Source organism: Eulemur rufifrons, chromosome 30, assembly GCF_041146395.1.
Source record: "Eulemur rufifrons isolate Redbay chromosome 30, OSU_ERuf_1, whole genome shotgun sequence".
Lineage (NCBI taxonomy): Eukaryota > Metazoa > Chordata > Mammalia > Primates > Lemuridae > Eulemur > Eulemur rufifrons.
In genome coordinates, this window is record NC_091012.1 from 44,048,008 (window position 1) to 44,070,852 (window position 22,845).

General features: G+C 52.1%; 2 protein-coding genes across 6 annotated transcripts in view; one reads left to right on the forward strand and one right to left on the reverse strand.

The window, feature by feature from the left end:
• The first annotated feature begins 272 nt into the window (after nt 1-272).
• Nucleotides 273-10,398, forward strand: ELF4 (E74 like ETS transcription factor 4). Its single transcript, XM_069463532.1, has 8 exons — nt 273-425; nt 4,540-4,711; nt 5,092-5,184; nt 6,227-6,418; nt 7,252-7,335; nt 7,417-7,609; nt 8,306-8,674; nt 9,570-10,398. Exons 1-8 carry the CDS (start codon nt 354-356, stop codon nt 10,372-10,374), a joined length of 1,980 nt encoding a protein of 659 aa, XP_069319633.1. The 5' UTR covers nt 273-353; the 3' UTR covers nt 10,375-10,398.
• A 7,014-nt stretch (nt 10,399-17,412) lies between these two features.
• Nucleotides 17,413-22,845, reverse strand: part of BCORL1 (BCL6 corepressor like 1) — a 63,290-nt gene continuing 57,857 nt past the window's right edge. For 4 of the 5 annotated variants that reach the window (XM_069463247.1, XM_069463250.1, XM_069463248.1 and 1 more), the window contains one exon: nt 17,413-19,618. In XM_069463247.1, the coding sequence (XP_069319348.1) occupies nt 19,336-19,618 (283 nt within the window). In that variant the 3' untranslated portion in view covers nt 17,413-19,335. The remainder of the gene's footprint in view (nt 19,619-22,845) is intronic. The other variant, XM_069463251.1, reaches the window with a different exon arrangement.

Genomic DNA, 22,845 nt, shown 5'->3' on the forward strand with positions numbered 1-22,845 from the left:
TTCACCCATTGTAGTCCTCTTTTGACTGTCCCTCTACTGGCAGTCTGCCCTGGCATAGCGGGGTCTCTCTGGTTCGCTGGCTGTCCTGGCAACAGAGCTCAAGGAAGGTGACTTACCCACTGTCCCCATCTCTCCTTTCTCCCTAGGTCACTCCTGCGGTTGGCCCAGCCCAGCATGCAGCCTTGAGCCTGGCTTAGGCCACCACCTCCTCCAGCTCTCTACACCCTCTATCTTACAGTGGCTCGGGGATAGGCTCTAGGCTCCACGGTACCTGAGCCCATCTCTTCATCAAGAAAGCACCGCAGGTCCAGAGGGCCCTGCGAATCCCGCTGTTGGCTCTCTGGGAAAACAGCATGGCTATTACCCTACAGCCCAGTGACCTGATCTTTGAGTTTGCAAGCAACGGGATGGATGATATCCACCAGGTATGGTCCCAGAGGACAAAGCAGGGTTGGCCAGTATGGGTGATCAGATAGGCACAGGCAGGCAGGCAGATAGGCAGGGAGCAGATATCCACCAAGCATCTATATGCTCAGGGCACTGGGCCTGACTGCAGCCAGCCTGTACACCAGCTGGTCACTCATGTGGCTGGTCAGTAGCCATTGGGCGGTCATTTAGGAAGCTGGTTGCCCACATGCGATCACCAAGCCAGACAAGCAGCCGCTAAGTCAATCGGCTAAGCTGTCAGTCAGTCAGCAACGTGGCCTGAACGCACAAGGTGTACACTGACCACCGTATGTGTTTTCAGCCACTCCCTTCACCTGAAGTGTCACAGGGAGAAAGCTGCTGGGTCAACCACATAGCAAGAATGAGTACTACCAGCTGGAACTGGCAGGTGAAGTGCAGCCCTGGCATCTTCAGACTCATGTCTCTAGCCCTGTTGCTGGGCCCTTCCATAACTGTCTTTCTGGTCTCAACCTGAGGACCCAGGACAAATTGGAAATGGGATCTTTTGGTGGGAAGAAGTTGGAAAATAGGACAGGATTCTCATGCTTCTCAGGTCCCCACTGCTCCATACCTTCCCTGCACTGGTCCATTTTCCCTGCACTTGAATCTACCCATTGGATGGTGTCCTGGCACACCCATCGCTACCCTCCACTCTCCTCCTTCCACGAAATGGAGAAAGAAGAGGCAGGCAGGTATGGTAGAAGGAATGGAGGATTAGGAGACGGGAGTCCTGAGTTCTGATCCCAGTTTGACCACAGTGTCACCTGGGGCAAGTCCTGTCCCCTACTCTATCTGACTGCCATCTCCTCATCTTCGCCAAGAGGAGATCCAGCAGGAGTATCTCTAAGGGTATCCCAACCTAACTTGATGCTTTCTATCCTAAATCTTTGTGAAGATGAAAAAAAAACTGCCCAATTTCTAGCGGCCTACGAAAGGCTGCCCCCTAGTGGCCTTCAAGCACCTTGCACTTTCTGTCCAGTGCATTCTTACCTAAAGTTGCTCAATTGTATTTTATCTTTATTTTTTTAGAGACAGGGTCTCGCTCTGTCACCCAGACTAGAGTGCAGTGGCATGATTACAACTCACTGCAACCTCCAATTCCTGGGCTCAAGCAATCCTAGCTCAGCCTCCGGAGTAGCTGGGACTACAGGCATGCACCACTGTGGCCAGCTAGTTTACTTTATTTTTTTGTATTTTTATGTTTATATTTTTTTGTTGTTGCCCAGGCTGGTCTCAAACTCCTGGCCTCAAGTGATCCTCCTGCCTCAGCCCCGCCCTCAAAGTGCTAGGATTACAGGCATAGCACCCGTTACTGAACACCTTTGGTGTGCCCAGCCTCATGGAAGGCATCGGGCGAGGAGAGGGGAAGAAGAATCTAACCATACATGGGTTCTCAATCTACTTGTCATTTTTTCCTTGCTTCTAGTCCACTCAGCAACTTTTTCTGTTCTTCGTAGAGGCTGTTCTTCACAGAACATGTTCTTACCTCCCAGCCCACTCCTCCACCCTCAGCAGACAACTTCTCCTCCAATCCACAGACAAGCTCAAAGCCAAGGACACCCTCAATTCCCTCCCTTCTTTTTATCTATAACATCTCCTGTTCTTGTCTCCTTCCCACTGGCCTTCGAGAAAGAATTGTCCCTCTTGTTTCCAAGGGTAACTCCCGTTTCTGTACTTAATCTGTTCTCTCCTGCCTCCTTCAAGATCCCAAACTATCAGTCACCTCCTCTCTGCCTTGTATCTTTGAGACCTCCCAGATCTTTCTCCTCAACCTTGAACATCTTCAGGTCTCCCAACCCTAAGAGAAACCCTTCCCTCCCTGCTTCCCCCGCTTCAAAAAAAATCACTTTCTTTTTTTTCTTCTTCTTCTTCTTTTTTTTTTCCACCACCCCAAAAAAAACACTTTCTTAGCTCCTTTCTTCCCCACAGAGGGACACTTCTCCACCCTCTGTTTTTACTTTCTTGCCCCCCTTTCACTCTTTTTAGGAAACGATTTCTATTATGAAATGTATCATGAATACAAAAGAGCGCATAAATCACATATAGATATAGACAACTATAAAATGAATTCCCAGTTTAAGAAATAAAACATTAAGAACTTAGTCTATACCAGGCCCTGTTCCGAGTGCTTTGTGTGTATTGATCTGTTTAAACAACCCTATGGGGTCAGTCAAATAATCACCCCAATTTTATAAATGAGGAAACCAATACACAGAAAGGGTAGGTAACTGGCCCAAGGTCATACTGCTAGGAAGTAGCAGAGCTTGGTTTCAAACCTAAGTAGTCTGGGTTTAGATCAGCACAATTCAATAGAATTTTCTGGAATGCTGGAAATTCTTATTTGTGCTGTTCAGAATGGGGCCACTGGTCACATGTGGCTATGGAACACGTGAAATGAAGAAATGAATTTTTCTAGTGCAACTGAAGAAATGAATTTTTAATTTTTCCAAAGTTTTCATTTACTTTTTACATTTTTGTTTATTTATTTATTTTTGGAGACAGGATCTCACTCTGTTGCCTGGGCTAGAGTGCAGTGTGGTGTCATCCTAGCTCACAGCAACCTCAAACTCCTGGGCTCCAGCCATCCTCCTGCCTCAGCCTCCCAAGTAGCTGGGACTACAGGTGCACGTCACCATACTTGGCTAATTTTTCTATTTTTTTATTTTATTTTTTTTTGTAGAGACAGGGTCTCAGGGTCTCCTGGTGTCAAGCAGTCTTCCCGCCTTGGCCTCCCAAAGTGCCAGGATGGCCTTCGTTTACATTTAAATTTAAATAGCCACCTGTGGCTAGTGGCTATCATTTTGGATAGCACAGTTCTAAACTCTGGGGCCTTAAATGTTAAATCCAACTACTTGCGTCAGTCTGTCCTCTCTGACGTGTTGTAACTTGGCCTGGGACCTCAACACTGCCTTGAAACTGCTCTAGCCAGGGTGACTTTCCAGTGGCCAAAGCCAAAGGCCTTTTATCAATTTTTATTTCTTCTGGCTCCTTCAGGAACATTAGATGGGACAATTCTCGTTCTTTTTTAATGAAAAAAGAATTAACATTCCCATGGAAAAAAATTGGAAAATACAGAAAAGTAGAATGAAAAGAAAAAAAAAATCACCCAAAGTCCCACAACCAAAATGTAACTATTATTAACATTCTGATGTATTTTGGTATATTTATTTCTATACAGAGGTTTTTTTTTTTTTGATAGGCACTCAAATGTGATAAATGCAGAGTTTAAAAAAAACAGTTGCAATCACACTCCTTTTTAATTTAGCTTTGCTTAATTTCAGAAGACTTATGTTGTCTTAGGATTGAATTCTCATTCCTATTATCTACTCCAAGGGACTGAGTGACCACCGGTTACCTTTTGAACTCTTGGATGCTTATTTTTGACTCTGATAGGCATCTCCATTTTAGATATCCCAAGGGTACCTCAAGCTCACCACATCCAGACATGGTTCCCCTTATCTTTCTCCAAAACCTGTTCTTCCTCCTCCTGGGCTCTCCCCTAAGACTAGCAGTATCGCTGCATGATATCACCGCCCACTGAATAAGCTAGAAACTGAAACCCCCTCCCTCATCCAGGCAGTGACTGGGCCCTGACCTTTCTACTTCTATAATGCCCCTGTTTTGTCTTCATTCCCACTGTCATTGCCACAGGCAGAGCCCTAAGATGTCTGAGCCCCTAACCCTGGCCATAAACTAGGTCCCCAACCCTGACTCTCGGCTGTGTCTCCCTGAGTACAGACTGAGCCCCTCGCATTTGCCATCAACTAATCCTTTCCCACTGGCCTCAGCTCCCTCTCATAGTCTGAGCCCTAACCGTGGCCATGGAGTAACCCATAACCGTAACCACAGCCAATTAAAAATGCTTCCCCTTGGCTGAGTGCAGAGGGTCCAGAGATAACCCCCTCTCTATTAATCAAGAACCCATTTGAAGAATCACCTAGTGAGGTTGGACCCAGAGCAATGCCATCCTACATAAAGGACAGTCTCTAAGGGCCCCAAGAGTTAGGAATTGCACAGAGGGCCAGATTCTGGTAGGGCGGGCTTCCTAGAAGAGGTGGGTGAGCCTTGAACCAGACTCTATCTTCTCCATAGTTGGAAGACCCCTCGGTGTTCCCAGCTGTGATCGTGGAGCAGGTACCCTACCCTGAATTACTGCATCTGTGCTCAGGACTGGAGCTGGACGACATTCACAATGGCATCATAACGGACGGGACCTTGTGCATGACACAGGATCAGATCCTGGAGGGCAGTTTTTTGCTGGCAGGTCTGTTCCTTTCCTGGGCAGGGACAGCATGGTGGAGAGAGGGGTTCTATCTTCAAGGAACAGCAGCCCACAGTGACTTCTAGTAACCCCATGCAGAATGGCCAAGGCCCTTGCTTCATAGAGGAGGAACCATCTTAATGGAGTCCTGATCTTTCCAGATGAGGTGGGACAACGAGGAGTGGAGACTAATTAGGGCAGGAGGGGTGCTGGGCCCTTCCCGGCTGTCCCTAGTACCTCTGGCCAGGGTCCCGGGGCTCCTCTGCTTATCACCATCCTCAGGCTGGCCCTGATTATAGCTGTCCCCCTGCCTGTACCCTGAGGTAATATGTCTTCTTTTCTCCTCTCCTGTGGCACCCCCACACTGTGGAACCTGGAACCAGATGACAATGAGGCCACCTCGCACACCATGTCAACCACTGAAGTCTTGCTCAATGTGGAGTCTCCCAGCAACATCCTGGATGAGAAGCAGATCTGTAAGTTCAAGCCTCAGTGCCTTAACTCAAGGCAACAAAAAAATTCCATTTTAAAATGTCGCATCTGCATAATGGATTCCCAGGCACATGGACATGCAGGCATATGTCCCATACCCACCTATACACATGTGACTTTTGTCTTTCTGTGACTGCTTATTTCACTTAGCATCATGTCCTCAAAGTCTGTTCGTACTGTAGCACGGGTCAGAATTTCTTTCCTTTCTAAGGCTGAATAATATTGGCCAGGGTGACTTTTTCAGGCCCATCTGCTCTTTTGTTTGGCTCCCAGGAAAACTAAGAAATGCGGGGTGTGACTTATTTAGAAATGTACCAGGCTTGGAACATCTTCATCCCTCCCCTGTTCTCGGAGGCCAGCCTGATCCCTGCTGGCCCTACCTGGCCCCTGACCCTCCAGAAGGTCCCCAAGGCGGGCTCCTCCCAGTGCCTTCTCAGCAGATACCGTAACACCACAGGAGGGTTCCCCCGACTCCCCTTTCCTGAGGGGGTGCTGTGATATAGGGGGGAAAGAAAGCCCTGAAGCCAAATGTTAAGAGATTTCTAGTCCAGACTCTTGCTAACATGCATCCAGGATTCAACAAATATTTACTGAGTGCCTGCCTATACCAGGCGCTGACTCACTGAGACCTTGGGCACATGACTTGCTATCTCTGAGTCTGTCTCAGTCTCCTCATCAGGAAATCAGAGCAATTGGGCCAAATGATTTCTAAGGCCCCCTATAAAATGAGTGAAGGACTAAATCAAGGTGGCTCTTTACTCTGAATGCCGCCTGGAACTTCCCCACACCCAGCAGTGGGCTATAAATGTGGCAGCTGTGATTGGGGCCAGCTCGTACCCACAGCTCTGCAGATGTTTCCTCCCCTCGTGGTGCGAGACACATGAGGCGTTCTCAGGTGCATCCTGTGTCTGGGGCCATGGGGAAGAGCCCCGCCCTCCCGAGGAACCCACCATTCTCTCCAGCTCTGGGAGACCCCGCTCTGGCCCTGCACTGGGCCCCGCCCACCTCAGGCCTTTCTTCTTGCAGTCAGTACCTCCGAAATGCTTCCAGACTCAGACCCTGCTCCAGCCGTCACTCTGCCCAACTACCTGTTTCCTGCCTCTGAGCCCGGTGCCCTGAACAGGGCGGGTGACACTAGTGACCAGGAGGGGCATTCTCTGGAGGAGAAGGTCCCCAGAGAGGAAAGTGCCAAGAAGACTGGGAAATCAAAGAAGAGAAGTAAGGGAGGGGAGAGTGAGTGTGTGTGTGTCTCCAGGGGGTGGGCAGTGTGGGTGGGGGGTCAGGAAGATCTTGAGGGCTGAGTGGGCCAAGGCTCAGGGACGCGGCAGGAGGCCGGCCCTCTGGTGTGGCCAGGATGGACTAAAAGACCTCCCTTCCATAAAACCTGGTCTTATGCGTTGGCCTGCCTGCAGCCTGACATTTCCCCTGCTGCTTCTGGTCCACCCAGCGTATGCGTCAACCCCATCAGAAATGCCAACAATCCCGGTGGAGGGAATCCTAGGCTGGGAGCTTAGACACCAGGCCTGGCCCCCTGGCCAGTCGCTGGATCTCTGGGGCCTCTGCCCATAAAACACGCGTCATGCCAGGTGCTTATCTCCCTTCTGTGGAGCTTATGAAGCCGAGGCCATATATGAGAGAGGACTTTGGGCTTTCCCAAGCCTGGGTGTTATTGATTTACTCAGGTGATGGCTGGTTGATACTGCCTTGTTAGCATGGCAACCAAAACCTCAGCGCCACACGTACCTGCACAACAGTGGTGCCTTTAGGCTGACTTTTCATTTCAAAAGTGAGGCGAGGCAGATTCTGTTCTCATAAAGGTGACGCATTTGCAACCACTCCGTTTCCCCACGTCATAGCCGTGTTGCGGTGCTACCTTGGGGGCCTGAAAATGAGGGTGCAGATACCTGAGGGCTGTGGAGAGTGACCTGGTGCCTCCAGCCCGGGTGACCTGGTCCCTCCTTGTCAGCCTTGTCGCACCCAACATGGCCAGCTCCTGGGGCCTCCCTCTCGGGAGCTGGTCCTCATCCTCCTCCCCCACCTTCCTCTCACAGTCCGGAAGACCAAGGGCAACCGAAGTACCTCACCTGTCACTGACCCCAGCATACCCATACGGAAGAAATCAAAGGATGGCAAAGGTAGGGCTGGGAGGCAGGAGAGGTGGGAAAGGAGCCCCTTTCCTGCCGCCAGGGTACCCCTCACCGGCCGTCCCTCTGCAGGCAGCACCATCTATCTGTGGGAGTTCCTTCTGGCGCTTCTGCAGGACAGAAACACCTGTCCCAAGTACATCAAGTGGACCCAGCGAGAGAAGGGCATCTTCAAGCTGGTGGACTCCAAAGCCGTGTCCAAGCTGTGGGGGAAGCAGAAAAACAAGCCTGACATGAACTACGAGACGATGGGGCGAGCACTAAGGTAGGAGCTGCTGGGACACAGAATCCCTGCCCTGGGGGATCCACTGAGCCCTTCCTTGTGTCCCAGGAGTTTCTCCCGCTTTAACGGAGACCTGATTCGTCCTTTAAGAAAACAGGTCTCATAACCGTCCCATTGGCTTGTCCCTGTGCCCCTGCCCCAGGCCCCCTCTGGGAGGAAAAAATCCCTTCTCGTGATTCTCTGACCTGGCCTTTTTACTTGTCGTAGTGCAAGAGCACCTTAGTTGTCCCCTGCCCCAAGAAGGGCTTTCTTCACACACTGTGAGCCGGAGCCCCAAGGAGGTGGGCTTGCATTGCCCTAGAGGTGGTTTCTCAGGCCAGAGGACTGCTGGGCCCCCCATCCATCCCCTCACACATAGTTCCTCCCTCCAGCCACTCCCTGTCCCCTGCCCCCAAGCAGGCTGGGGGTGGCATTTGAAAACCCTTTTTGTAGATCCTTTGAGTCCTCAGGGGGAAATCTCTCAGGAATTTCCTAAAAGCTTTCCAAGCCCAAGCATCAGCTGGATCCCTTCCCCTGCTCCCCGGGGGGGGTGGGGGTGGGGAAGGGGGCCCCTGCCGGCTCCCCACGGGCTCCCCAGCCAGCCTCAGCCCCAGCCTCATCCTCAGGCGGTGTGCTGGGGAGGAGATGGAGGGCCACCCTGCTTAGTCTCTGACAAACTTCCCGCCCTTTGTCCCCCAGATATTACTACCAAAGAGGCATCCTGGCCAAAGTGGAAGGGCAGAGGCTCGTGTACCAGTTTAAGGAGATGCCCAAGGACTTGGTGGTGATTGAAGATGAGGACGAGAGAAGTGAAGCCACAGCGGCCCTGCCTCAGGCCTCCACGGCCTCCGCCAGCACCACCCGGCGAGCCAGCTCCAGGGTCTCGTCCAGAGCTGCTCCCCAGGGCAAGAGCGGCTCTTCCTGGGAGAAGCCAAAGGTTCCGCATGTCGGTCTCCAGCCATCTGCGAGTCTGGAATTGGGACTGTCTCTAGACGAGGAGACCCCCACTACCTCCACCATGCTTGTCTCCCCAGCGGAGAGCAAGGCCAAACTCACCAAAGCTGTGAGGTAAGGGCACCGAAGTAGTTACGAGTCTCCGCACAGTACCTCAGCTCGGGGTCAGTTTTCAATTTCTTGCCAACCCTTGCTGCGTCTCCAGGCTCATGGGGTCCTCACAGAAGCCCTGGGAAGCCAGTAGGGCACTTGTTGGTCAAGAGAGGAAAAGTGACTTGCCCGAGGCCATACATCAAAGTAATGGCAAAACCAGCACTTGACCTAGGTGGCTTCTGCCACCAGCTAGGGCTGTTCCTGTTACACCAGAGGGCTCCCCAAGGAGCCACCAGGGCTTCCATGTCTGGGCCCATCACCCCAAGCCTCCTTCACTCCAGAAAAGAGGCAACAGAATGTTACAGGGATGCCTGCTTTGCCTTCCTGAGGACTTCCAGGTCCACCCCGCCAGCTCTCACTGCTCCTCATCCCTGCTAAGGGGCCTCCAGTTTTCCCTGATAAGGTTGGACTTTGTCTGGGTTATGTGTAGGTAGCTGTCACTACGCTGGCGTGGGTCACCGAGATGCCCTGTGGAGGAGGGGTGGCAGTAGAGTGGAATGGTGCAGAACATGAGCTCTGAGGTCACCAGGCCTAGATGCGAGGCCCTGCTCTAGTGCTTACTAGCCATGTGGGCTTGGGACAGGTTACATAACCTCTCTGTGCCTCAGTTTCCTCAAGCTGCAAAATCAGATTATCCTTATACAACTTGTGGGCTGATTTGAGGATTGAGTGAAATGCCACATGTCAATCACTCAGAACGATCTCTGACTATACTAAGTACTTAATAAATGTTAGTTACGACAACAACAAAGAAACGGACAAAGCACCTTCAGCTCTGTTCCTCTCATGCCCTCCTTCCTAGCCAGTTGGGGGACACCTCCTGCCCTAACCAACTCTGTTCTCTGTTTCTTCTCAGTACGACTTCGGTGCCCAGCAACATCCACCTAGGAGTGGCCCCTGTGGGGTCAGGCTCGGCCTTGACCCTGCAGACAATCCCGCTGACCAGGGTGCTGACCAACGGGCCCCCCGCCAGCACTACTGCTTCCACCCAGCTTGTTCTGCAGAGTGTTCCGCCTGCCTCGACCTTCAAGGACACCTTCGCTTTGCAGGCCTCCTTCCCCCTGAGTGCCAGCTTCCCAGACAACCAGGTGGCAGCCCCCGGGGCTCCGCTGATCCTCAGTGGCCTCCCCCAACTTCTGGCTGGGGCCAACCGTCCAACCAACCCAGTGCCACCCTCGGTCACAGGGGCTGGACCAGCAGGGCCCAGCTCTCCGGCCCCTGGGACTGTCATTGCTGCCTTCATCAGGACTTCTGGCGCCACAGCAGCCCCTGGGGTCAAGGAGGGGCCACTGAGGTCTTCCTCATATGTGCAGGGCATGGTGACGGGGGCCCCCATGGAGGGGCTGCTGGTTCCTGAAGAGACCCTGAGGGAGCTCCTGAGAGATCAGGCTCATCTTCAGCCACTTCCAACCCAGGTGGTTTCAAGGGGTTCCCACAATCCGAGCCTTCTGGGGAACCAGACTTTCCCTCCTCCCAACCGCCCCACTGTTGGGCTGACCCCAGTGGCTGAACTTGAGCTCTCCTCAGGCTCAGGGTCCGTGTTTATGGCTGAGCCTAGTGTGACCACATCTGGGAGCCTGCTGGCCAGATCCCCAACCCCGGCCCCCTTCTCCCCGTTCAATCCCACTTCCCTCATTAAGATGGAGCCCCATGACATGTAAATGAAGGGGTCAGGAGAAGTGTCATCCACCTGGTGAAAATGAGCTGCATTTTCACATGAAGTGACTTAAGTAGCACACCTGCCCCTGTGTTTCAGTGGGATGTCAATACACCTGACTCCCAGGCCCCCAGCCCTGCCTGATGTCACAGTGGCCAAACTGTGTCCAGTTTGCGCATCCCTGGTGTCAGAATGTGGCCTTCAAGAGCACTAGGGGATATGCTCTTGGCAGGATGATGGGCTGGCTTGGTGATGGAGGGCAAACCCCCAGAGCCAGGGAGAACTCTGTAGCCAAGGCTGGTGCAGGGGCTCCACGAGAAGGTCTTTCCACCTGGCTGGATCTCGCCGCCTACATTCCCCCTACTTGCTATCCCATATGTGAATATCTCTGTATGTATTTGTGTGTACTTGTGAGTTTGTATCTTAGTTTCTTTGGGGAGGACAGGGATGTAGCTGTGAGGTCTGGTCTGCAACAGTGTGTGTGTCTCTCTCTGTGGGTCAGCCACAAGGATGGGGATTTTTTAAAGGCAAAGTATCTCCCTATTTCCTTTGTACATACCAACATTCAGTTGCTCTGAGACTAGGGGGTGCAGGTTTGATCCCCCAAATTGGAGAGATGTCACAGAACTGGAACAGGTACAGGTAGGGTAGCTTCAGTGGGCATGGGTGTTGGAGAAGACATCCTCCTAAGGGACGAGAAGGCCAAGTAGGACAAAACCACAAGGAAAGGGAAGAGAACTCAGCCTGGGGAGCAGCTGCACAGGTTACCCACCACAGTCACCATGCTGCTGAGCTGGAAGCTTGGCCACCCCAGGGTGCTTTGCTGAAGGATTAGTCAGGGGCACAATCCCCCCACCCTGCCAGAGTCAGACCCAGCCACAGAGTCCCCAGTCAGGGCTGAATTCATTGGATGTTTGTGCGCAGGGATTGTGCTATATTTTGTGTAACAGCAGCCCTATGCCAGAAACAGCTTTTGCTGGCACCCCAACCCACATCCCAATCCTGGGTTCCCTCTTGATTACTTTCGTGCCTGACATTGTCCAGCTGTCCCGCACAACCTACACCGGGTCACCTCTATTCCTGCTCGTGGGGCGGGGGCGGGGCGACTGCCGCGTAGTCCCTGCCGCTCAGCCTGCCTTCTGCTCAGCGCGCAGGTCGGCCAGCTGCTCCCGCTATGGCTACAGCAGACCTCGGGGTGGCCTGCTGCCCCTCATCTCCAACTTTCACACTTAACCCTGATTCCTTCTGCACCAAGAAGACAGGAGCCAGCAGACGTGAGTTCCCGGGGCATTTCCCCTGTGGCTACACGGCTCCTTGCTTCCCTGGGTCCTCAACCCATTCTCTTAAAGTCAACCCCTTGGCAGCGCAGGGCCTGGATCCTCCCCCCATCTCCCCTCTTTGAATTAGCTTGCCTCTCTCCTGCCAAGTTTGGGGGAAAGGCTAAAAAATGTCAACCTCAGAAACAACTGTATCATCTGGTGGCTTTGGTTAATGTGAATCAGTGCCTCAGGACCTGTGCTATGTCCTCGGTACAAAACCATCCACGTGACCTAACTACCTCCTCTGGCTGCTCCCCCCTCTCTTCCCTGTTCTCCCTGTCCAGCCCCCTGGAGGGTTGTGCAGGTGCGTTTACTACATATTTCCAGTAGTTGGCATTAAAGTGCCTTTTTCTAATAAAATCAGTTTATTATGACAATTTCCTGATGGTTGAAAGTAAGTATTTTGAGAAAGGGTCACTGTTTTGTTTTTTTAAAAAAGATATTGCATGAAGGCACTGCATGGGTCAGGGGTGGTGGCCCTGGCCCTGCCTAAAGTCTGGTTTCTGCCACTCCCGCCCCAACTTCATAGAAAGTCATCATCGCAAGGTCACGTGCACCCTGAGGGTGAAAGCAAATGTCTTCACAGTCCTGGCGCCTGTGAGCCGCACCAGCTGGGCTCTCCTGCCCCCGCCCCCCCTCCTGTCTCTGAGCTACTGCCGCTACTTCCGGCTCCTCATCTGCCACATCCAGTGTGGGTGTTCCCCAAGGGTCTCAGCCATTCTGGGCTCCTTCCTAGTCCTGAATCGAGGGCTCCACCCCCTACTTTTTTTCCTAAGCTCCTGGCCCACATTTCCAGTGATCTGCCAGACATTCCCACCTAGATGCCTGTTAGGCCCTCAAAGATAGCCCCTCTATCAAAAATGGATTTTTAAATTCTTTCCACACTCGCAGAAAAACCTTTCCAAAAAACAAACAAAAGGCTGCCATGACTTACATACTTCTGTTAATGGTGCCACCATTTTCCTGACCTTCTAAGTTCAAACTGTCAGAGCCACCTGACGGCTGCCTTCACTTCTCCCATCCCTCTCCTCGAAGTCTAGCACGTGGTTTGTGATGTCTCTAAAATCTGGCCTTTCTTCCACATTCCCAGAGCCCCCAGCCTTGCCCAAATTACCCCAAAGCTCCCTCCAACACACACATCAACGGCCCCTAGTGTGACCTGTCGCAACCCCTCCCATCTGCCAGGGTACCCAGTCTGTCCCTTCCTCTGCCAGAAAGCCTTCAGTGACTCCTCCTGGCCAGCAGGTAGGGGTGATACTCAAAACACTGAACCTCCAATCCTTTCTAGGCCGCCTGGCATTAACCCTTTAGTTGCTGAATCCAGTCCAGGGGTCTTGGAGGAGGAACAGGGGAACACATGTAGGGCTCAGGGCAGTAGTTCCAGAAGTATTTTAAGTTTAGCATCAGCCCCGCCTTTGGGACAAAGCCCCAAATCCTTGGCCTGCCGTCAAGACCCCTCACCATCAGGTCCTGACTGACTTCCCCAGACAACTCCCCCTGCTCCCTCCGCTGGCCTTGGAACATGCCTCTGTGCTTTTGTTTTACTTGGCTCTGCTCAACCAGAATGCCCTTCCTATCCTGCTGGTACCAACTAAATTGTGTCCATCCTCCAACACTCAATTCATGGAAGCTGCCTCCCCAGACCAGCCTATCCTTAAGTGAGTTCTTTATTTTAAACTCATTGCAATTGCCACTTTTTAAAGGCAACTGATCATAAACAGCCTGTGACATCTCCTGTGGTTATTATAATAAATCACAAACTGTTACTTAAACCTTCAATGGCCTGTACCTATTCAGTCTCCCTAGTTAGGGTGCTACCTCCTGAGGAACAGGGGGGCTGTATCACTCACAGAACAGGGCACAGTACGAAGCAGACAGCATCAAGGAACGGTTACTGGTGGAGTAGGTGGGATATGGGGACCCAACTTGGAGTTTGGTGATCCCTGACCTCCCCTCTGCACAGGCACTCACCCCACGTGCTCCACTGCCCAGGGCCTGCCCTCTCTGGCTCAGTGCCCTCATGGTACCCCATCCCACCCCTTCCTTAGCACTTGAGATTTGTTACTACTTTGAACATCCTCTGCCCCTAAAGAAACTTCCCTGTCCAGTTTCTTTCCTTCTGAAAGTGTTAAACTAGCTAATCAGATAGACTAACCTGTGCTGATGCAGTTATGGGAGAGGACTAGAGGAGAGCCTCAGGAGGCAGGTTCATTTTAACCAGGGTCATGTGGCAACAACATCTCTGCCTTTGTGATGGTTTTAATGGAGTCACCAGTCAAGAGATGACCCTTATCTCCCAGCAGCTGATGTGTCAGTCCCTCCTCTGGGCTCCCACAGCACTTTGTGTATACCTCTTATCATAGCACATAGCACACTGTAGTTCCTTAATTATGTGTTTATGTATGTTTCCCCCCCCCATAGACTGTGAGCTCCTCAAGGACAGGGACTGTGTGTTAGTCACCGATGTATCCCCAGCGCCTAGCACAGTGCCTGGCACACAGTAGGTGCTCAATAAATGTTTATTGAAAGAACGAATAAGTCCTGATTCTAATTGTGAGGACTTCTGCCCTGTACTATGGCAGACAAGAGAGGGAGGACAATTCATACTTGGAAGCCACTGCAGCTTTTGCCCCCTCATGTAATACTGCAGGCAGTTACTTTCTTTGCTTCTGTCTATAGCCATCCCTGGACAACAAGGTCCACAGGGAGCCCAGGGCTGCTTCCAGCTGTGCCTTGCCCTCACCAGGTGCCACAGGCCACCCCTTAACTCTGGCCCTTTGCTGCTGCTGCCTCCTTCCAAGGACTGCCTCACCACTATTTCCTCATCCCTGGGAGGGACTGAGTGGTGGAAATGTCAGCCCTGGTGGGTGGGGCAGGACGAGAAGTTATTCTGAAAGTCACAGGCCTTTCTGATCCCATCACGTACTCTAAAAGAAGCAGTTGACTTCGGAGCCAGAGTGATAGTTCTGAAACCGCCGGACCTGGGGTAAGGGCTCATACCCCTCCCAGAGGTCGCAGCCTCGGAGACCTCGGCCCTGGCACGCTAGACGTGGAGGCCGACGCCCAGCAGGTGGCGCTGTCGAGCCGGTGACGGGGGGCCCGGCCTGGCGGAGCCCGGGAACGGAGGGAGGGGTGGCCAGGGCGGGGCCTACTGCTCCCGGCAGAGGCTGCCGCGGCCGGGGTCTTCCCGTCCTCTGTCATGCCGCTGCACCCCCACCTATCCCTTGGCGGCTCCGGCCCCACCAACGCCCTCCATTGCTCCGGAGCTTCGAACTTTCCCCCGGCCCCCGCCCCCTTCACTTTCCAGGGGGAATTTAGCGGTCCGTTGAATGCGCTCTCCCCATTGGCTACTCGCGCCCTGGCCCCGCCCCCGGCGGCCCCCTCTCCCAGCCTCCCGGACCGGCAGGTGAGCGCACGCCGCGCCCGGCCTCCCGCACCAGCCGCCGCCAGCCCCAGGGCCGCGGGCATGAGCCCCAGGCTGTCGCTGCCACGGGGCGCCAAACCTGAGCCACTCCTCGCCCGGCCTGCCTTTAGCTATACTCGGACGTGCTGCCGCTTTCTACCTTGAAATAGGAGAGCGAGCGAGGCACCCGTGACTTCCGTTTGCCAGCGAGGGCCCGAGCCCGGGCTCCGGAGGGAGGAGGGCGCGGAGCCGGGGAGGCATCGCACCCGGAGGCCGGACGCAGCGGCTTGCCAGGCCCCCCTCGCGGTGGAAACCCGTGCGCTAGGGGGACACGTGGAGCCCCGCCCCACCCCGCTGCGGGTCCAGAAGGCCCGAGCATTTCGCGCCTCCCCCAGCAGCTAAGCAAGTCACCCTCGGGTTAGAACCCACCCCCCCCCCCCCATAAAACACGCGCGCCGGTCCCAGCGGGGGTGGGACACAGTAAAATACCCAACAGGCTTCCCGCTTATTAGGTTAGAGTATGGAAGGAGCAGGAGTTTACTGCCCCTTCGCCCCACCCCTAACCCACCTACCCCACGTCAAATAGGGATGCGGATATAGTCCCTTCTCTGGGAATACGGAGACTTCAGAAGCGCCGTTCTTTGGACTCCAAAGAGGAACATTCTGGGAAGGCAGTCATTAACGGTAGGCTGGAGACCTCGGTGCGGAGGAGGAACTAATTTTGGCTAAACAGCCGTGTTTTGTCCTCGGTATGATTCTTGTTGGTCGGTGGGTAAATTGAGCGCCATTTGGCTCGGAAAGATTAGGTTCTCACCCAAGGTCAGCCTAGGTAGGTGGCGGTGGTGCTGGCTCTTTCTCCCACACCATACTGAAAAGGATTAGGAGATCATTTAATAAGAGGCCACCGACTGACTGGAGTCCTCACCCCAAATCTACTAGGGATGTGGATTTAATATCACAGTCCTTGATGTTCAAAATGGGCAGAAGGGCAGTGGGACCCCAAGTAACATGTGACAAAGGACCCCAAAAGCAAGCAAACAAGAAACTGCTGTTTGGCTCTGCTTTTAACTGCTCTCCTTTTTTTCTCTCCAAGCATTTGCTCAGATTGTCCCCTCAGTTCAAATGTTCTTCCCTGCCACATCTAATTCTTGTATTTCTGCTTATTTAAGTATCAACTAGGCATCACCTCTCCGGGGAAGTCTTTCCCACCCACCCAGTGCCCTTGCCCACCCCTTTGGGCTCCCACAGCATCCTGGTCCTAGTTGAATCCTACACTCACCACGTGGCTTTCATGACCTATGGATATGTCTGACTTCTTTACTTAGCTGCAAGTTCCAAAGAAAGGATGGATCTGAAATCAGAACCCTTATGGGCTTGTTTGGGAACCCAGAAAGGTGGCTATTGTAGGGGGCCTCAGAATCAGAAAGCGGGGAAGGAAAGGCCAATGAGGAAGATTAATGCTACAGCTCAAAGAGGATGATGCCTCTACATGTGAGCAGCAAGACCCAGGACAAGCAGGCCCGAGCAAAGACAGCACAGCTCACAGTTTACTCCTGGGGATGGCTGGACTCCAGCCTGCCAGACACACAGGTCCCCTCTCCTCTACACTCTCTGATAGGGCTCTCCAGACACTTAAGCCACAGCGAGAAGCCCTAAGAACATAGCTTCGAAGGGCCTCATCCCACCCCCTTCCCCTCAGACAGAAATGGGTGGTGCATTCTAGAACCAGCAGTTACAAGAATCATAGCTTCTACCACTTTTTTTCAGAATTGGGAGGAAAAATTGTAAAACCCAGGATGGGCATCTTGTCTTCCTAGTAGCTGGGTCATAGGCAAACAGAACCATGGAAGGCCTGCACTGTGTGGGTGGATGGGAGGTGCTGGCATAACAGGAGGGCAGTGAGAGGGCCACGAAGCCAGAAGCCACCTAGGCAGGGTGATCCAGGGCGGGCAGGGGATTTCCTTAAGGAGGTTCATTCCCCACAGACACCAAAGAGAGGGCCCTACGGCAAACGAGGAACACTTGGGCACAACCCCTGCCTAATGCAACATAAGCCAGATACTCTATTTTCCCCACCAGCCCATCCGCCCCGGATTTGCCCGTCTTGCCTTTTCTTTCCAGATAGTGACCCAGTGACCCAAATGTTCACTAGCCTCTCCACCTTGCCTTCGTGCACCGTACCCCTCTGGACCCGCAAATGCAAGGCGGGATCAGGCGTTTCCCCATTTACTGAATTGGGATGCCCATCTTCTTAAAGCACCGAAAAGCCACAACGGGGAGAAGAGTGAAAAGAGACAGGAGACAGAAGCCCCGACACAGGTTTTTCAGTATGCAAGTGTTTTTGACTCCACAGCCAGTTGCTTAAAATGAAACATAAAGGGCAGCCAGAATACACACCCAAATGCAAAAAAGTAAAGGCAAACGTAAAACATAAAATAAACCACACAATACCAGGAACCCCAACAAAACCAAAAAATTAAAATCCAAAACCCCTCAACTTCATATATATATATATATATTTTCTTAAAAAGGGAGAACAACTGTTCAAAACCAACTGGGCAGTATGGCAGGGGTGGGGAGCAGTCCTACAGAAGGGGGCCCAGAATCTGCCCCAGGGAACAAAGAACAAACACAATACAAAGAAAATATCCACCAATGCTCCCGCGTGGGTCAGGAGCCTCCAGAGAACAGATTGTCCCATCCTCAAACTGGATTTTTTTTTCCTTTTTTAAAAATTTTTTTTCCATTTTCTTCTTTTGTTGTTGTTGTTTTAGCACCTGTACAATAAAACTGTACCATCTCCAACCAGAGCTGGCCACAGCGAGGCCCTCCTGCCTTTGGATGGTACGTACTCTCTGCAAGGATTGTTCGGAAAAATAGCAATCGGTAGAAAAATAAGAACCAGGGTGGGAAAGACAATGCCACAGAAGGGGGTGGGGACAGGGAAGCAACCCAAGCTCCTCTCTGTCTCCCTCTTTCCCTGAACAAATCCAGCACTGGAGGCCCGGAGGCTTGGGGGGAGGTCTGGTGGGGCCACACACTCGGCCAGGTCTCCAGCAGGAGTGGAACCCGGGCTGGAGACCAGTTTCCTACGCTCTCCTAGGAAACAGCTGATGCCTGGATTTCACATCTGGCAGTCAGTCACGGAGCCCTCTGCAGATTCCAAAGGAGAATGGGGGGCAGAGGGAGGAAAGAAGAGGAAGGGGTGCTGCCTGTCTGGGAAGGGGCAGAGATGGAAGGTGAGGGCTGGGAGGTTTGAGGCTCAGTATCTTTAGAGGGGGAGAATAGGACGGGGTGGGGCTGTAGGGGAAAGATGCAGGAACAAACCCATATCATGCCCTTTGAAGGAAGCAGTGAAGTACGCATCAGGAGGGGACACCCTCACCCCTCAGACTCCTTTTCCACTTTCCTTTATCAGAGTAACTCGCCAACCCCTCGCCCCACAATCCTCCCCTCCCCGTAAACAATCTCAAGATAGCAGGGCTGCTGGGGGAAGGTGAGAGAAGAAAAAACTGGCGGGGGAGGGGGAGCACCAAAGCCTCCGGATTTACCCGCAGCCCCCAGCCCTGGGCCAGCAGCAGCCAGCTTCATTAGTCACAAATCCAGGTCCCCCAATCCCACCCCACCGCACTCCCTCCCCAGTCGGGGGAAAAACCACCTGGGAATAACTGTCAGAGCTTATCAAGAAAGAAAAAGAAAGGAGGTAAAGAAAGTCCCTCAATACAACAAGTTGTCTCAAATTGTCACAGTGATACAGACTTATCAGAAACCAATGAAACAATACAAATTAAATACTAATAAAATAAATACTATGGAAGACAGAAGAACACAGGGGAACAGAGGGGGGGCACTCAGAGATTTGGGCTTTTCTCATTTCTCCATGGGACAAGCCGTGGCCACCCAGGGCCCTTGTCAGGTCTTGGTCATACACAAGGAGGCCAGTCCAAGGGACCCTGGTGCCACCTCCCCACCATCCCTGGGACCTCTTGTCCTCAGACAAAGTTCAACTTTCCACCCCCATCACCAACCACAACAACGACGATGACAGGGAGATGAGAACTAATTGTAACCAAAAAAACAAAAACGGTCCAGTCACTAATGCTGGCATTGATAAGGCGGCTTCTTGTTGGTCCATATTATTGCCTCATTCTGCAGTCTGGTGCTCGGTGGGGGAAGACATGGGAGGTGGGGGAAGGGTGAACCAGGAGGAGAAAGAAGAAAAGGAAGGGGCTGTTTTCCCCGGTCAACTGCTCCAAGAGTGGAATTCCACCTCCGACCCTAGGAGCCTAAGGAGCTCTGGCTCATACTGCACCAGCTCTACAGTCTCAGAGGAGCCTGGGGGAGGTCTGTCCTCCAAGCCTCCAGGCCTCTCGGCAGGGGTCAGCAGCTGACTGGAGGCCACCTGCCGGAAGAACTCAGCCTTGGGCATGGTGATGATTTCAAAGTGCGGGAACCGGGCCTGAAAGATCCTGGAGGAAAGCTTCAGCCTCTTCAGGACATCGGTGAAGAGGAACCAGTTGGAGGGCCTGAAAAAGCAAGGATAGGAGTTAGGGAAGGTGACTCGGGAAGCAGAGGGGGGACCGACCGGGAGCACCCTGACAGGCCTATGGAGGCTGCTGCGTGACCACTGGAGTCTTCCACTGTGACTCGCTGCCAGTCTGGCTACCCCCAACCCCACTAAACCACAGGCTTCTTGGGTGTAACCGAGGCAAATATTTTCTCCTGTCCTCTACATTGCCTGGCCCAGATTTCAGCTAAATGGCGAGTACTCAATCCATGACTGACTTTGTCCAACAAAGAGTGAGCAGGAGGGAAACGGGGCCTGCCAGGGCCTAAAACTCTTAGCAGGCTTCCCCGGGGCTTAGCCCGCACCCCTGCGATCTGGGATTTACCATCTGCCAGGCCCAGTCTTCCACCCACCCCTGCCCCTGCCAACCCTGGCTAGTTTCCCTCTCTGGTTCTCTCTCCAGCCTCCCCTGCCTTCTTGTTCTCCAAGATCTTCCCCAGCAGAGGGGGAGCCGTGGAGAAAGGCCTAAACTGCGGGTAATCCAAAAGGCATTTCTCGCTGGCTCTGGAATGCATTAGACAAGTTTTTTCTCCGAGGCAGCACTGGAGCTCACATTACAGCAAGTCTGACTTTGCTGAGCACACCCGACTGGGCGGCAGCCTGGGGACAGCTGGGAGGGGTGCTGGAGAGGCCGGTCAGGGGCCAAACGCTTCCATGGACTAAACCGGGAAGAAAGCGCTGCCTCCCCGCCTCAGTGGTCCCGGTTTACAGGGTTTTCCCTCCTTGCCATCCACTGTCCCAGTTCCAGCCTTCACCATTTCTGGCCTGGGCTGTATTGCGTCAGCCTCCTAACTGTTTTCCTTTTGCCAAAAGTCACTCTTCTGCACCCCCACCCACCTTCATCAGATCCTCTCTTACCATTAGAGTTTTCTAAAAAGAAACTGACCTACTCCTTCCCTAGACAGCTTTCAATGGATCCCCAGTGCCTCCAGAAAAACTCCAAATTCTTTAGCATGATATTATACAAGACCTTCCAAACATAACCCTATTCAACCTCTTGGGCCCAATCTCTACCCAGTAAAACAGGCACACACAAACACACGCTATATCTCCCAGTCATATGCCAGCCATGAGATATAAGACTACTCCTGCTTTCTGAACTTTCTGAACCTGTATGTCCCAGTGCCTTGCCCTCCATCCTACCCTCCATTCTAGACTACCTCAGATGCCATAGTACCCATGAAACTTCCCCCATGGTCTTGTGGCACTTGGTTCACACCCCTACTATAATACTTCTAACAGAGCCCATTTCAGAAAGGATGCAAAAGAAACTTAAAACTGTGGTTCTCCCTATGACACGGGAACAGGGACTTGGGGATGACTGGAACTTTTTTTACTTGATGAATTGAGTTTTTTACAATAACGAATCTGCTTAGGACATTTTGTCTTTTTTTTTTTTTTTTTTTTTTTTTAGAGACAAGGTCTCGCTCGCTGTTGCCCAGGCTGGAGTGCAGTGGCACGATCATAGCACACTGCAGCCTTGAATTTCTGAGTTCAAGTCATCGTCCCACCTCAGCCTCCCAAGTAGTTGGGACTACAGACACATGCAACCATGCTAGACTAATTTTTTTTTTATTTTTTGTAGAAATAGGGTCTCACTATGTTGCCCATGCTGGTCTCCAACTCCTGGCTTCTAGCAATCCTCCTGCTTTGGCCTCCCAAAGTGCTGGGATTACAGGTGTGAGCCACTGTGCCTGACCCATTTTGTCTTTTATTAGAGTTAATTATATACTTGTCTGTCTACTCCACTAGCCTTTGGATTCTTTGAAGGCCAGAGATATGTTCTGGTCCTCAGGGTTTGACCTGGTGCAGCTGCTCAAGACATGTTTATGGAATTGAATGTTCTATGTAGCACCTAGAACATCTGCCCAGACCCATAATCCTTATCCCTAAAGTGCAACATATCTTCCAAATGATGGCGAACTCTGTCATCTCACATGATTAGGGAAAGGCGTGTTCTGGGTTAAGAGAAAGGGGCTAGAGATACCACATACTAGGACCCTCACTCCCAAAGAATGGGGGAAAATAATGGGGAAAAAACCCTCAGAACATTCACCCTGGTCATTGGAATTCAGTCTTGCCCATCTGATGATTTAGATGGCCCTTCTGAATCCCACGGGGCCACAGAGTCATCATTTTATACCACCACCAACCCCCCTCCCCTTCTCAAAGAACAGAAAATTTCACATTATGCTACAGCTATGGGAAGGGAAGCTTCAGAACAAACGCTGGAGGATATAACATCAGGAAAACCAGCTTTGCCGGTACTGAGCTGCAGCTGCACAGTGTGCCTGCTACCTGGTTCACTGAGTGACACGTGGCCCTTGGTGCCCGGTGTTCTGTCCACACCTAAAGCAGACTACCCTGGTCCTTTTACTGCCTGGGGCCCAAGATCCTGTTTCAGAGAAGGAGGTGCTGAATACTTTGGAGGAATTAATTAACTGTGCAATACTATATCCCAGAGGCCCCGCCCCACCCTCAGGGATCAGCTTATGCCCAGAAGAACAAGGACCAAAAGCCCCTGAAACTTGACCCTATTAGTGTCATCATATAGGCTATTTTTATTCTTATTAGGCCATGGGGGAAGGGCTGCAAAGAAACTGTGGTCCAGTGGGTAGGGTCAAAAACAGAGGGTCTCACTTGAAGGGTGCCTAATCCATCGTCCACTGGCTCCCTATCCTGTGCACCTCATGCTACTTCACTGGTTTTTCAAACAGGGTCTGATATTTTAAGAGTTATCAAAGAAAAATTATCCTTAAAATTGTTTGCAAACGTATTTGAGATACATGAACACAACCAATTAGGAAAAACAATAACGGAGGCTAAGAACAAAAGGGCAATTCATCCCACGTCCTCATTCTCTAAACCTGCACCTTCACACGCTGACCATGTGGGAGACCGATAATCCTGGCCCTGCCGGCTGTGCAACTCCCTTCTGCATCATCAAATAAAGATTAAATTGGGTTCTGTCTGATGTTAAGTTCCAGGTATATTCTAGTCTCTGAAAACAGGAGATCCCTGTTATAATATGTGCAGTAATCTGAGCTGATGACAGTGTTGGTGGCACCACCTCGTCAACACTACGGCTATGAGAAACAAGGCTATAGATTACTTAAGGGCCCTAGTGACCCCACAGCCATGGCAGCCATTTGTCCTGGCTTTTCCAACAATCTCAATTTCAAATAT